We start from the raw sequence: 15,065 nt of genomic DNA, 5'->3' as shown, positions 1-15,065 counted from the left end.
ATCTGGAGATGGGCAGATAACCTGGTATTCAAAAAAGGGAAGAGATTGGAATTCATAGACAAGTCTGGGGAATCTGAATTCTGTGCTGGTCAACCCTATAGACTATATTATTAAAGAGCTGGTTTAGGGTATTGAATTAAGAAAGCTTTTTTAAACCCTAAGAGCCAAGATGACTTCATTCAGACTAAGTTGTGCCACAACAGCCTCCTTTTTTGGGGTCAGAGTTCAGCTAATTATGGGAATGCCATTAGACACAGAAAATCTGGGCATCAACAAAGTGTCTGACAAAATCTCTCATGTTGTCCTTGTCAACAAGGTGGGGAGATCTGGGTTAGAACAGATAGATGCTTTTTTTCAGAACCGGCTGAATTGCAAGACTCAAAGAATAATGAATCACAAATGGGTCAATATCAACTTGGAAGAAGTTCTCTAGTGGAATGTCCCCAGGAGATGTCATTAGTTCTGGTCTATTCAACTTTCAGCAAAAACTTGGGTAAAATCATAGATGGTGTTTATCAAATTTTCAGCTAACACAAAGTTGGGAAGGATTGTTAACATGTGGGTTGACAGAATCAGGACCCAAAAAGATCTTAACAGGCTGGAAAAATGAGCTGAAGTAAATTAAGAAGACTGATTTGAGATAAATGTAAAGCCTCTTTTTTTGTTTGTTTAAATGTTCCAGAATAAGCACAAGATTAGAGAGCTCTGACTACATGTTGGTAGCTGGTGGGGTTGGGAGGGTTAGCAGTCTCTAAACTCAATGTGCATCAATAGCAATAATGTGAATCAACTCAGACATCTGGGAGATCCATGATCTCACCAATGTGGACATTTCCTGTATAGATTACAATCAGCTGTAACTTCATATCTTAGGCATCTTTATCCATGATCTTCCACAAATCCTCCATAGTGGATCGGTAAAGCCTGTTGGAGACTTTCTTTTAAATATTTCAAGGATACTAATGCCACATTTGGGCTATGTTTTATCCCTTGCTCTAAAATTAGTCTACTTCTTCTTCTGCTCATACATTTTAAATGTATTTTTTAAAATGATAACTTTTCTCCACTTAATGCATGTGAGCCATTATTGTTGATTATATGCTGCAGACTACTTGCATCTACCATGTATTTCCATTGTATTTAGGGTCAACTGGAATTTTATTTTTTGACATCAGTGTTCCACGTATTTTCACTGGAAGAGTATTTGTATTAAGATGGCAGACTTCCTTAAAAGGAGGCAGCCTCAGATCAACAGAAATAATGTGCAATTTCTGAAACACAATCTACCTACTCTCCTCCTCCTATTCAATCTTGGGTTCAAGCTCAGGGTTTCTTTCTCGTATGGGCCTTTAGTTTCATTGGTATGGAGAATTCTAAGAAAACTTCTGCAATGTATACTCTTAGGATAGATACAAGCCATTTCCTAACTGATAAACAGTCAAAGTCTATGAACGGGCAGTTTTCAGATGAAGAAGTCAAAGCTATCTATAGTCATATGAAAAAATGCTTAGAGAAATGCAAATTAAAACAACTCTGATGTACTGTCTCACAACTATCAGAGTGGCCAATGACAGAAAAGGAAAATTATAAATGTTGGAGGAGATGTGGGAAAATTGGGACACTAATACACAGTTGGTGCAGTTGTGAACTAATCCAACCATTATGGAGAGCAGTTTGGAACCATGCCTAAAGGGCAATCAAACTGTGCATACTCTTTGATTCTGCAATACCACTACTAGGTCTGTATCCTAAAGAGATTTTTTTTTTAAAGGGAAAAGGACCTACTCTTACAAAAATATTTATAGCAGGGGGCAGCTAGGTGGCACAGTGGATAAAGCACCAGCCCTGGATTCAGGAGGACCTGAGTTCAAATCCAGCCTCAGACACTTGACACTAACTAGCTATGTGACACTGGGCAAGTCACTTAACCTTCACTGTCCCACACAAATTCAAACAAAAAAACAAACCAAAACAAATTTATAGCAGCTGTTTCTGTGGTGGCAAAGAGTTGGAAATTGAAGGGATGCCCATCAAATGGGGAATGGCCAAACAAGTTGTGGCATATGAATGTAAGGAATGCTATTGTGCTGTAACAAGTAATGAGCAGGAAGATTTCAGAAAAACATGGAATTAAATGAACTGATTTAAAGTGAAATGAACAGAACAAGAACACTGTGCACAGTAATAGCAACATTGTACAATGATCTACTACAAATGATTTAGCTATTCTCAGCAAAACAATGATCCAAGACAATTCCAAAGGACTGATGATAATAAAAGCTATTCACATCTAGAGAAAGAACCGATGGAGTCTGAGTGCCAATCTAAGCATACTATTTTCACTTTATATTTTGTCTGATTCTTCTTCTACAACATGACTAATATGGATATGTATTTTACATGACTGCATATATGTATATATATGTATATATATATATAAAACCCATATCAAATTGCTTACTGTCTTAAGGGAGGGAGAAAAAGAGGGAGAAATGGAGAAAATTTGGAACTTAAAATTAAAAAAAAGAATGTTAAAATTTATTTTTACATGTAATTAAATATTATTTTATGTTTGAAGATTTATAATCATACATGAAACTCATTAGTGTTCATGTTAGTAAGCTAAACTCTTTTGAAAAAAAATCAATAAAACAATCATATTACTATTCAACTAGTCGCTTATTTATTTATTTTGGTGGGGCAATGGGGGTTAAGTGACTTGCCCAGGGTCACACAGCTAGGAAGTATCAAGTGACTGAGATGGGATTTGAACTCAGGTCCTCCTGAATCCAGGGCCTGTGCTTTATCCACTGCACCACCTAGCTGCCCCATGTCACTTATTTTTTTTTTTATTTTTTTTTTTTTGCTGGGCAATGGGGGTTAAGTGACTTGCCCAGGGTCACACAGCTAGTAAGTCAAGTGTCTGAGGCCGGATTTGAACTCAGGTCCTCCTGAATCCAAGGCCAGTTCTTTATCCACTGCGCCACCTAGCCGCCCCCATGTCACTTATTTTTAATAGCAAAACCAATTCAAGATAGGGTATTATTAAGTGTCCCAGAGACTGTGCTAATCACCAGGAATACAAGCAAATGAAATGGTCTCTACCCTCAAGGTGTTTACATTCTAACTGAGGAAGACAATCCATAAGGTGGGAGGTCAAGGAACAATACCCTAAAGGGGTGAAGGCAGTTGGTAAACAGGTGAAATACAGAGTGAGGTTAGTTGGGAGTGCTGTGAGCACGGCTAGGGCCACTTAAGAAATGGTTGTTTCTATGAGGGAGCCTCAGTCAGAAGAACAGACCATCAGGTTAGAGTTTTCTCTAGGAGGGGAAATGACCAACTAGCAAGTAGAGAAATACAGAGAGTGAGCCAAATTGAGAAAGAAGATAGTGTGGCTCCTCAAGAAATTATGGTCTAAAGTAGGGAGTTACCAATCAGGAGAAAGGGCTCCAAGGAGGAAGAAAGCAAAGATCTGTGGTGATACAGATCATCTATTATTCAGATAGTTATTTTTAATTTACTATATTTTTATAAAACAATGCTTAAGAATGCAATTATCATCACTATTTTCTTAAGTCTCATACAGTATCTATAGCTGCCATTCTCGTCAGAAATTAAGAGAATTCTCCAGCTGAAAGCAACCATGAATATAATCTAGTTAAATCTTCACATTTTACAGATGAGGAAAACAAAGCCAGGCATATGAAATGAAGCGACTTGTCCAAGGTCATACAGCTAATTGGTAGCAGATCCTAGACTTGAAGCCAGGCCTTTTGATTCTGGGTCTAGGGGCAGCTAGGTGATGTATGAGATGGTGTTGGAATCAAGAACACCTGAGTGCAAATCCTGTCTCAGACACTTACTACTATATATCTCTGGGCAAGTCACTTAACTTCTGTTTACCTCAGTTTCCTCATCTGTAGAATGGGAAAAAAATAGCCCCTACCTTACAGAGTTACTGTGAGGACCAAATGAGATAACATATAAGGCATTCTGCAAACTTCTTTCTTCATCACTACCACCACCACTACTAATTCTACTACATCAAACAGTGGCATCTCTGATGGCTGAATACCAAGTTACTGTAATAGACCTGAAGCCACAGTGAGTTTCACAAACCTGGGAAAACAATACAAACCAAAACGAATAGTAACTTATAAATCAGGAATGGTCCAATAAATACTTAACTAACTTCCATGCTTACTGTTGTTCAGTCATGTCCAACTCTTTGTGATCTCATTTGGGGTTTTCTTGGCAAATACACTAGAGTGGCTTGCCAGCTTATTTTAGAGATGAGGAAACTAAGGCAAACTGGGTTATGTTACTTTCCCAGGGTCACCTAGTTAAGAACTGTCTGAGTCCAGATTTGAATTCAGGAAGATGTCTTTCTGATTCTAAGCCCAGTGTTCCTTCCAATGCACCGCCAAGTTGCCCCAACTTCTTTGCTAGATCTCATTATTTCAAATATAAAAGAAAAAGCAAAGGGGTGAACAGAAGAGTATGGATTTGATCAGTCTGGTCACACAGCAGACTTATAAAACACTGGACCAGGTGAAGCAAATATTCCCATTCTCAGGGGCCACTTGAGGATAAGTGTCTGAAGACACAATCAATTAAAATGTAAGGGACTTGGTAGCAGCTTTCCATGTCCCCTGTGCAATGACCTTAGTAAGTTCTCCAAGTTGTTTGGTGACTGATTAAGCGATTTGCTTCTACACTTTTCTTGCAATATTGGGTTATGCTCAGTAACAAGAAAAAAAAATACATTCTCTGATCTCCAAGGAGAAATACCAGGAGAATAAGAGACTATTTTCAGTAGAGTTCCCATACTGCTCAGAGGAAAATGAGGAGCAATGTTTTGTTTAACTGATCCTGATTAAACTCAGAATTTAAAGGCAAACTTACGTGAAGTGTTTATTTTCTGTTTTACACTTGGAGTTATCATTTTTTACCACAATATCTCTTGCATGTCTCCCTTTTTGGGGGGAATTCCCATCATGCTGCTCACTTCACTCCTTGCTTAATTTACCCTCTGTGGCCTGCTCTACCTTCCTACCAATGGCTTTGCCCTAGGGTGGTAACTCTCCTTCCCCTAAATCTTCATTTTTAGAACAGCTGGCTTCCTTTAAGATCCAGTTCAAATATTACCTCCTGCAGAAGGTTCCTCTCCTCACATCCAACCCACCTGTGTGTCTCCCTACTGTGCTAATGCCTTTACCTTTATGATTATTTAGCAAAGAAGATAGATGGCTGGCCCTAGAGTCAGAAAGTTCAAATCTGACCTCATACACAAAGAGTGTGACCCTGGGCAAATCAATGAAACCCTTTTTGCCTCAGTTTCCTCAACTGTAAAAGAGCAATACAAAATAGCAACTGCCTCCCAGGGCTGTTGTGACAATCAAATGAGATATTTGTAAAGCACTTAGCACAGTGTGTGGCACATAGTGGGTGCTAAATAAATGCTAGTTTCCTTACTTCTTATTCTATATGTATCTAGTTGGTGCATATATGCATAGTCTCTCCAGTTAGAAGGCCCTCCTTGAGTAAAAGGAAGGTTTTTGCTTTTTCTTTGAATCATCACTGTTTAATACAGCACATGATAACTTAAGCCAAATAACTGGCATTGCCACTTGGGAAAAGCTAATGCTAATGCATATTAGCAATAATCCTAAAGTTGGGCTTGATCTTTGGCAGTGCAGGATGTAAAAAGAACTCTGAATCTGTTGTCAGAGGAAGCCGACTGAAACCCTACCTCTGATATGATCACCTCCCCTAAGACTCTGTTACCTCTCTAAGCTTATGTCTCCTCTTCTGTATAATGAGAGGGTTGGATGGAGTGATCTCTGCAAATCCCTTTTAGTCCTAATCCCATAATTCTGCAAAGTCAAGGTGAATGAATTACTCTCTGGGAGAAAGGAATTCAGTTGAGAGGAAATGAATAAATTCCATTGGGGGTACCAAGTGGCCCTGGGCAAAAAGCTACTCTCAGAGAATAACATGTTTGCCTTGATCCAGGAAAAGAGTCACATGTGGTAGCAAACAAGGCTCTGAGAAAGGAAGAAAGTGAAAACCTGAAGTCCTCCTGTGTATTTTCATATTTGTGTTGGGAGGGAGCCTAGGGCAGGGGAAAGAATACTCTATTTGGAGCCAGAAAAGTGTTTTAAAATATAGGCTTCCAATACACTTATTAGCTGGGTGATAACAGGCAGGTCACTTAAGCTTGGAGATGCATAGAGAAGGAGAATGGTTTGGCAAATAGAGAATTGGCTTCAAAGTCAGAAAGATCTGTGTTCAAGTTACACTTCTGACACATAACTCTTGGTTGAATGACCCTGGATAAGTCATTTAACCTCAGAATGCTCCAGGTAACCCTTGAAGATGATAAGTTTCAGAGAAGGTGCTGTCTCGAAATGGTAGGAGTTTCCTCACCTTGGGACCCCTATAGAAGTCAAATCATGGTACTGCTAATCCACTACCAACCTCTTGGGTTCCTTTAAGAATTAAATCAGAAAATGTACAAGAAAGCAATTTGGAAACCATGAAATGACACAAAAAACAAGTTTTGATGTTGTTTCACAATTATACAGGAAGTTTTGAGTGCATGGTGATGCACTGTTGTGAAAGTTTTGGCTCTTATGATTAAATTATTCCAGCTGCAAGCAAAATAGAGAGGATTAAGATGAAGACAGGAAACTGAGGCAGAAGACCCCAAACAAACCAATTAACTTTAAATGGCTTTCATGATTTCTTCACAATCTTCACTTCCCTTTCCCTTTCAAACTTACATAATAACCTACGTGTCATCAGAGTATTTGTTCTGACAAATGGAGAGGGGGTGCAATTTTGATAGGATTTTCACAGATCTCTATCATACTCATAACTAAGGAAAACTTGGAAACTTCAGTGTCTTTCTCAATTAGCTTCCCCCAAAGGGCTTTCTATCCCCTGTAAGCACTCAGACTAACAAAAACATTGAACATTAAAAATATTTCATTCACACAAAAACAAATAAAGGAACTAGTACCTAAGGCAATAGACAATTATGAAAAGTTCTCAATCTCCAAAGGAGAGCTTCTAATTCCATCCCTGTGTGGTTTGGGGTTGTTGAGCTCTCCAGTCCCAAAGCTTCATTAACCACTAATGATTCATGTTTAATCTGGTGGGTAGAATCAATTCATGGATGCAAAATTACTTCTGCAGATTCTCTGAAGGAAGTACTCTGGTAGCTGCCTACATTTATTACCCCGGCTACATTTATTTATTTATTTATTGGGGGGGGGGGGAATAGGAGTTAAGTGACTTGCCCAGGGTCACACAGCTAGTAAGTGTCAAGTGTCTGAGGCCACATTTGAACTCAGGTCCTCCTGAATCCAGGGCCGGTGCTTTATCCACTGCACCACCTAGCTGCCCCTACATTTATTTTTCTGTGTTTGTTAGAGGCCCTTCCTGTTTTTGTGCCATGAATCAGACTGCATGCATGGGGATCACCATGGTTTTCTGACTCACCATGCCCTTAGAATAGGCCACCTACATTCATTTTGGTTCTCCCTGGTTGCCGATACATGTTGGACTTATGGTTGGCTAGGGTTGTTATCTCTGGATGGAAGCATCTAATTTAGTCCTCACCAGAAATATAAGTGGAGGTATTGTTGCTTGTCTAGAACCAAAATGGAAGTCCATGTACACAATTCCACAACTTTACAATAATAGACAACTTCGCCATTTTGAGGTAAGAACTTCAAATCTTAAGATGAGGTACTGGCATCTAGATCATGACTGGCACATGCCATAGGTTTCCGCTAGTCAGCCATCAGGAAAGGGATCTTACCTGACTTATCTTGGTTTATGTCTGATATACTCAGATCTTATAAAGCGACCATAGACTCCCTTTCACACTCAACCAAGGAATTAATGCATGTTTTAAAAAAATCTCATTTGGAGGAGAAGAAAACACATGCTTAGCAAAAATCATTTTATCAGGCAAAAAGGGTCACCAACAAGAAGGGCATTTAAATGTCATCCTTCCAATTTAGCCATTCTCCCTGCAAAAGCTGCAAAACAAAGAAAGGAAGGAGAGCTCTCACCTCATCAACAGTCCATTTGGCTACTTCGCTTGCCTCGATATCAGCCACACCTGGAAGAAGTTTGCAATGCTGTTCCCTGCAGAGGGGAAGGTCCCGGGAGGGGTGGATTGACATGGCAGACAGGAAGACTGACTGGTGGAGGGCCTGTTGTGTACTTTCAGTAGAGTATTCTGGGGGGGAAAAAAGTACAGCTATATGGAACCACTTTATTCAACCTAACTTAACAAATCTTAATAATACTAATAGCTAACGTTTACAATGTGCCAGGCATTGTGCTAAGTGCTTTACAATTATTATCTCATTTAATCTTCACAACAACCCTGGGAGGTAGGTGTTATTATTAGTCCTATTTTATAGATTAAAAAAAAAATAACTGAGGAATAAAGAAGTTCAGTGACTTGCCTGGGGTCACACAGTTAGAAAGTATCTAAGGCCAGATTTGAACTCAGGTTCTCTTGACTCTATGTCCAGAGTTCTATCCACTGAGCTACCCAGCTGACCACTGTCTACAGGGCTCACTGTGCTATGTGCAGTGGAAGATTAATGAAGTTTAGAAAAGCAAGGTCCACGCATTCCTGGAAGGTATCATTCAGGCCAAGTCTAATGTGATGAATGACCATTATATTTAATCATGTTATCATAATGAATAATAATAGTAATAACAATCCTCCAATAAGGCCCTTGGAAGTGATCCTGGACGTTCAGAAGCTATCATCACCTGTGTGTCACTGGAACACGGGCTCAAGCAGGAGCAAGGACAGGCCATGCATTGAAGTGACTGCATGTTGTTCTTTGGTCTATTTCATTAGGATCAGGCAGGGGCAACACTAGGACATCAGGAGAAGATTTTTTTAACTACAGCAACTCATTAAATGGTCTGTTCTGGTATGGATCCAAATTTGCAGGTCCTCTTCTCCAGCAGTGGTTAAAAAAATCCATATTTTTGTTCTCCTTAGCTTTCCTCTGATGTATGCTATAGTTCTGAGATCACAGACTCTCAGAAGACATTTATTTCAACCTTTACCTGCTGAATAATAATAATATTAACTAGCATTTATATAATACTTTAATCTTTGCAAAGTGCTTTACATTTATTAACACATTTGAACCTCACACAACACTTTGAGCCCTATCAGGCAGGGTCTTCCCTAGGGTCCCACAGCTAGTAAGTGAGAGGCAGGAAGTGAGGACCCCCAGTACTTTACTCTATACGCTGTATCATGTAGTTGACAAAAAGATCACCTAATTTTTGTTTAAAGAACTTCAGTGAGGGGGAATTGCCCTCTACCTTCTCCTGCCCATTCCATCTTTGGATAGTTCTATAGCCAGTCTACATTTCACTCTTCATAATCTCTGATCATTGCTCCTTGTTCCACCCTCCAAGCCCAAGTTACTGTTTGTCCTTTGTTTTATTTTTCTTTTTTTCCAGGGCAATGAGGGTTAAGTGACTTGCCCAGTGTCACACAGCTAGTAAGTGTCAAGTGTCTGAGGTCAGATTTGAACTCAGGTCCTCCTAAATCCAGAGCCGGTGCTTTATCCACTGCACCCCCCCAGCTGCCCCCTGTCCTTTGTTTTCAAAGAAGACCAGTGCATCACAGGGTTATGGCTTGACTCATGGGTGAATGGGATTTAAGTGAGGCAGAGTTTTATAATGTGGTCAGCCTCACTCTCTTTATTCCAGTCATGGAAGTCCAGTGGCAGGACAAAAGTCAAGATGACTGGCAATGACTTGGGATGCAACAGATGACCTTGGCATCATCCTCGTCTGACCAAGCTTTAAGGGCTTTACAGCATCTGCTTCAGCCACCTTGGAACAAATTGGAATAAATGGAACAAATTGTTCTCATTCGCCCATTTTGCCAGGGGAAGCTTGGGGTAGACACCGAAGGGTCTGAGGCCTATCAGTTACCCTCAGCCTGCTTTAGCCTGTCTGCCTAGATGTTTTAGTGGGGTGTGGCTGCTGCTCATGCTATAGCTTCTTGGAGCCATAGGTGAGGGTTGGGTGACAGGTGGACACCAAAGCTGCCTGAGCTGCTCTGAAAAGGGCTCGGCAAGCCCTCACACCAGAGATGCTCATCCTCCCTGAACACCCCATGCACCAAGGCCAAGTAGACCATAGCTGATCTCTCCTCCACATTATAACATTTCAAACACTTGGATATAGGAATGTCACCACTAAGTCTTGTCTTCTCTTCTCCAGACTAAATGTAATCCTCATATGGCACAATCTCAAAGCCCTTTATTAGCCTAACTGTCCTTTGAATACTATTAGATATCCTTTTTAAAATATGAGCTGAAAACATTTCTGTTTTCAAATACAGCATAACAAGAGCAGAGCATTGTGAGAACATCACCTTTCTAGTCCTGGATATCTGGGTATCTGAATGTAGTCTGTGGTTTCTTTCTTTTTTAAAGTTGTACTGTTGTGCACTGTTTTTACATTACTACATTGGCAGATTGCTCCCACTTTGTAAGAGGTTTCTTGTAACAAAGCAAATAGTTAAGTCAAACTAATAATACAGTGACCATCTGAAAGTGCATACATTTTATATCTGTAGCACTGCCCTACTTCCAGCTCTATGTTTTTGTTTTTTTTTTATGAACTTCTTTCTTCTTCCTCCATTCCCCATGATATGGGGGAAAAAGAATAGAAAATCTTTTTTTTGGTAACAAATAGGCAGAGACAAGAAAAACAAATTTCCTCAGTGGCTAAGTACAAAAATACAAATATACATACATATATAGGCATATACAAAATTTTGCACCTGAAATTCATCATCTCTCTGTCATGGAGAACATGTTTCATGCTCTGAAATGCTGAATCATGTCTTCTGGAATCATGAACAGTCACTGTACTGATCATAGTTCTTACGTTTTTACAATGTTATTAATACTACAAGTTGTACTCCTAGTTCTGCTTGTTTCATTCTTTATCATTTTATAAACATCCTCAAGATGATTCATTTCTATTGTTCTCCTGGTTCTGCTCACTTCAGTCTGCATCAGTTCATAATAGCCTTTTCATAGCTCTTTGAAATCACTTATTTCCTCATTCCTTATAGCACAATAATACTCCACATTCATTTAACACAACTTAGTCAGTCATTCCTCAACTGACAAAAATCCTCTTAGCTTCCATTTTCTTCTTGCCACCACAAAAAGAGCTGCAATATTTTTGTATGGATGGGGCCTTTTCTTCTTTCTTTAATCTCTCTGATATAGCCTAAAAGTGCATTAGTTTTCTAAACTATCTTATTGCATTGGTGATTCATAATGAGCTTGCAGTCTACTAAAACCCCTAGATCTTGTTTTCACATGAACTGCTGCCTGGCCAATCATCTTTATCATTGTACTTTTAAAAATTCACATGCAAGACTTTACGTATATTTCTCAAATTCCCCCTTATTAGAATTGGTCACACAATAAATGTTTAGGGATATTTCTTCTCTTTCCCATGTGTTATACTCTCCTAATACAGAACTCCCTTCTGCCCCTTTTTCTTTATTTTTACAGTGAAGTCCTTCTTTGAGTTTTGAAGGCAATGCTTTGTTACTAGAGTGAAGGAATTCCTCTTTCATAACATCATGGTGGCCTAATGTTGAAGTAATGAAAAAAATGACTGGCATTTATATAAAGCTTTAAGGTTTACAAATATGATTTCATTTGATCCTCACAACAGCACTGTGATATAGGTAGGGTAAATATTACTATAGTCATTTCAAAGATAAGAAAACTTAGGGAGATTAGACGGCTCCCAACTTTGCACAGTAAATGACAGAGTCAGAATTTAAGCCTACATCTTCTGATTTTAAGTTTTGTTTTCTCTTCAATGGACTATGCCACTTTCATACCATTACAAGTTCTCATACATATACAAATACAAAAATAATCATAACACAAAATAGCATGTGCATTAGAGAGGTTCCAAACAAAGTGCTATGTGAGAGGCATGGGGAAAGGAAAGCGTTATAGCATCATAGGCTATAGACCCAATAAGAACTTTTAAAGATCATCTAATCCAACCCTCCCACTTTCTAGAAGAGGAAACAGGCTAAAAGGATTAAGCATTCTGGTATAATATTAGAAACTCAGGTACACCAGGGGTTTTCAATGGATTAGGGAAGGGAATTGATGAGCAGCATTAACTAATTGTCAAGAAGGAAGATTGGTCTTATCATAGGGAAGTGCCATTCATTGATTGGCTGGAAATTCTACTTCTGAAGAGTTGGATCAGTAAAGATAGCTGGGTGTGAAGACGCTAAGCCGGGTAAATAGGATTAGAGACAGATGAGGAAAGAAGGTTGTACAAGTTTCATAAGGAAACCTTTTAAGAACTTTCTAAAATAGGGGATTTCCACCTGCAGGGAGGTTTGTGCATAGGCTAGTAGTTAATTATGAAGGGTCAGGAGAGTAAAGGTTAAATGATGGGAAATGAAGATGTCACAGAGGAAAAAATGTGAGGATATACTTATTTGTGCTTGGGAATCATGTTCAGTGTCATCTACAACCTGACAGATGACTAATGTTCAGTTGGGCATGGACTTTGTCACCTCATCCTGTCAGTGGGCTATAAAATAAATACTAAATGAAGCTGTGTAAAATGTTTGCATTATGAAGTATCCAAGTTATTATGAATTCTTGGGTCACCCTCCAAGAGGAGGTAGAACTAATAAAGTGATTTTTCCAAAGGCACATAGTAAATAGGAGAGTTGCAGTGGGATCAAAGGAAGTTTCATAAAGGAGTATGATTTATGTGTAGCTTTAAAGGATGAGTAAGAAATATGGTGTGTGTGTGAGCCAGAGAGAGAGAGAGACAGAGACAGAGACAGAGAGACAGAGTCAGAGAGGTAGAGATGGAGACAGGACAGACAGACAGTCATTCTACCATAGGAAATAATGTTAAAAGCATGGGAGGTAGGAAAGCATAGTGCAAGGATGGAAAGTAGCTACTCTTAGATGTAGTATTAAGTGTGTGGATAAAGTTATTAAGGCAGGTTAAGTCTATAGAATGGAAGGCTTTTAAAAATACTAAGCAGGGGCAGCTAGGTGGTGCAGTGGATAGAGTACCGGCCCTGGAGTCAGGAGTACCTGAGTTCAAATCCACTTAACACTTTCTATCTGTATGACCCTGGGCAAGTCACTTAACCCCAATTGCCTCATTAAAAAAAATACTAAGCAAAGTTAAAGCCAAGTTAACGTAAGTCAGTCAACAAGAATTGATTAAGTTCCTACTATGTGCCAGGTAAAGACAGTCCTTGCTAATGAGAGATAAAACATGTAAACAATTCTCTATAAACAAGATAAGTTAGAAATAATCAACAGAAGGAAGGCACTAGCATAAAGTGGATTGGGATAGGTTTCTTGCAAAAGGTAGGATTTTTAGCTGCTACTTGATCTTGTAGCAGTGTGAAGGATGGATGTAAAAGGAGGGTGGGTGGAAATGTAATAGTCCAGGTGGGTAGTAATAAGTGTTTATATTATTGTGACAGCTGGGGTAACAGAGAAGATGGAGCAGATAAAGTAAAGTTAACAAGTTAATAAGTGCTTACTATGTACATGTAAGCCATAACTTGGAGGAGCTTCTATTTTAATTGGGGCAGACAATACATAAAAGGGACCTGAAATGTGGGTGGGTGGGAGCATTACCTATACAGGAGCATGGTGGAAAAGTTCATTCAGTAAATGAAGGATGGATGGCCTGAACCACTCTTCAAAACTGAGGTTTTGGGCAGTTAGGTAGTGCAGTGGATAAAGCACTGGCCCTGAATTCAGGAGGACCTGAGTTCAAATCCCATCTCAGTCACTTGATACTTACTAGCTGTGTGACCCTGGGCAAGTCACTTAACCCCAATTGCCTCACCAAACACAAAAAACAAAAAACAAACAAACAAAAAAAACCCCTGAGGTTTCAAGAGGAACTCCCTAGTAGGAGAAGGGCGCTGCGTGAGTGGAGGAATCTTCCAGGGTAAGAAGACCACAGGGTAGAAGGGAAATTCAAGGGCTAGAAGGAAATTGAGTCATAAAGGCAAAGTCCAGAGAGACAGAAGCAAAGCTGGGAGAGGAATCTTTGGGAGAGTTTTTCCTTTTTTATATACCCTCTCCCACAAACATCTCAATCTCTACCCTCAGTTGGAATATTACTCCTATACTTACAGAAGTATATATTCTTTTTCCCTAATATAAACCTATGGACAGATACCTATACCTATATGTATATATACATAAATATATATATATTACATATATATATATATGCATGCACATGCACATATCTACATCTACATATACACGCATACCCACACAGCTTGCCTGGACTGCCCATTCAAACCCCATATGTATTATCTCTTCATGTCTATGGGAAAACTACACCTGGATGTTCCTCTGTAACAACATGTCAAAAACTGAGATGTGGGGATAGAAGGAATAGGACTAGATAAACCATGGATATGAGAGAAGAATGGGGAAGAGTCCCTTTCAAGATTTTGAAAACAGAAAACCTGCTCAGTAGTGGTGGCAATATTGACTGAAAGAGTGAGGCAGAAGAAAGAACAGGGTTGGGGATTAAGTTTAAGGGGAGAGGAGTTCAATTTCTGACCTGTTCAATTTGTTCCAGAGGGACATCTTAGCATAGCTGTCAAAATGTAGGCAGGGAGAGGTGTGTATCTGGGGTTTGGAAGGACAGCCCAGGCTAGAGATAATATAGGATTCAGCTGGATATTCTAGCTGTAAGAGTGGGTGAGATGTATATGAGAGAGGGTGAAGAGGAGAGACTCTCAGAAGATAATACTTCAATGCTCCTGGATCTGGCAGACAACCAAATCACCTGGAGATTACACGGGATACTGGCCAGTGGATGTGTTAGAACATCTGGATTTGTAGCTGCGGCTGGTATGTTTCCTCCCAGGGAGGACGCACTAAGCAAAGTTTCACTGATGGGAATTGTCAATCCAGTTCCTCAGATGGTACGTTTGATTTTTTGTG

The 15,065-nt window shown here is 39.4% G+C and overlaps 1 protein-coding gene across 1 annotated transcript in view; it reads right to left on the bottom strand.

Annotated features, from left to right (window-relative positions):
- Positions 1-15,065, bottom strand: part of L3MBTL4 (L3MBTL histone methyl-lysine binding protein 4) — a 536,490-nt gene that overhangs the window by 16,743 nt on the left and 504,682 nt on the right. Inside the window, exon 17 of the mRNA XM_043991609.1 lies at positions 8,085-8,254. Coding sequence (XP_043847544.1) covers positions 8,085-8,254 — 170 coding nt within the window. The remainder of the gene's footprint in view (positions 1-8,084; positions 8,255-15,065) is intronic.

This window comes from Dromiciops gliroides, chromosome 1 (genome assembly GCF_019393635.1).
Source record: "Dromiciops gliroides isolate mDroGli1 chromosome 1, mDroGli1.pri, whole genome shotgun sequence".
NCBI classification, from domain to species: Eukaryota; Metazoa; Chordata; class Mammalia; order Microbiotheria; family Microbiotheriidae; genus Dromiciops; species Dromiciops gliroides.
The sequence above is the reverse complement of the archived record's forward strand: the minus strand, read 5'-3'. Positions and strand labels throughout refer to the sequence as shown.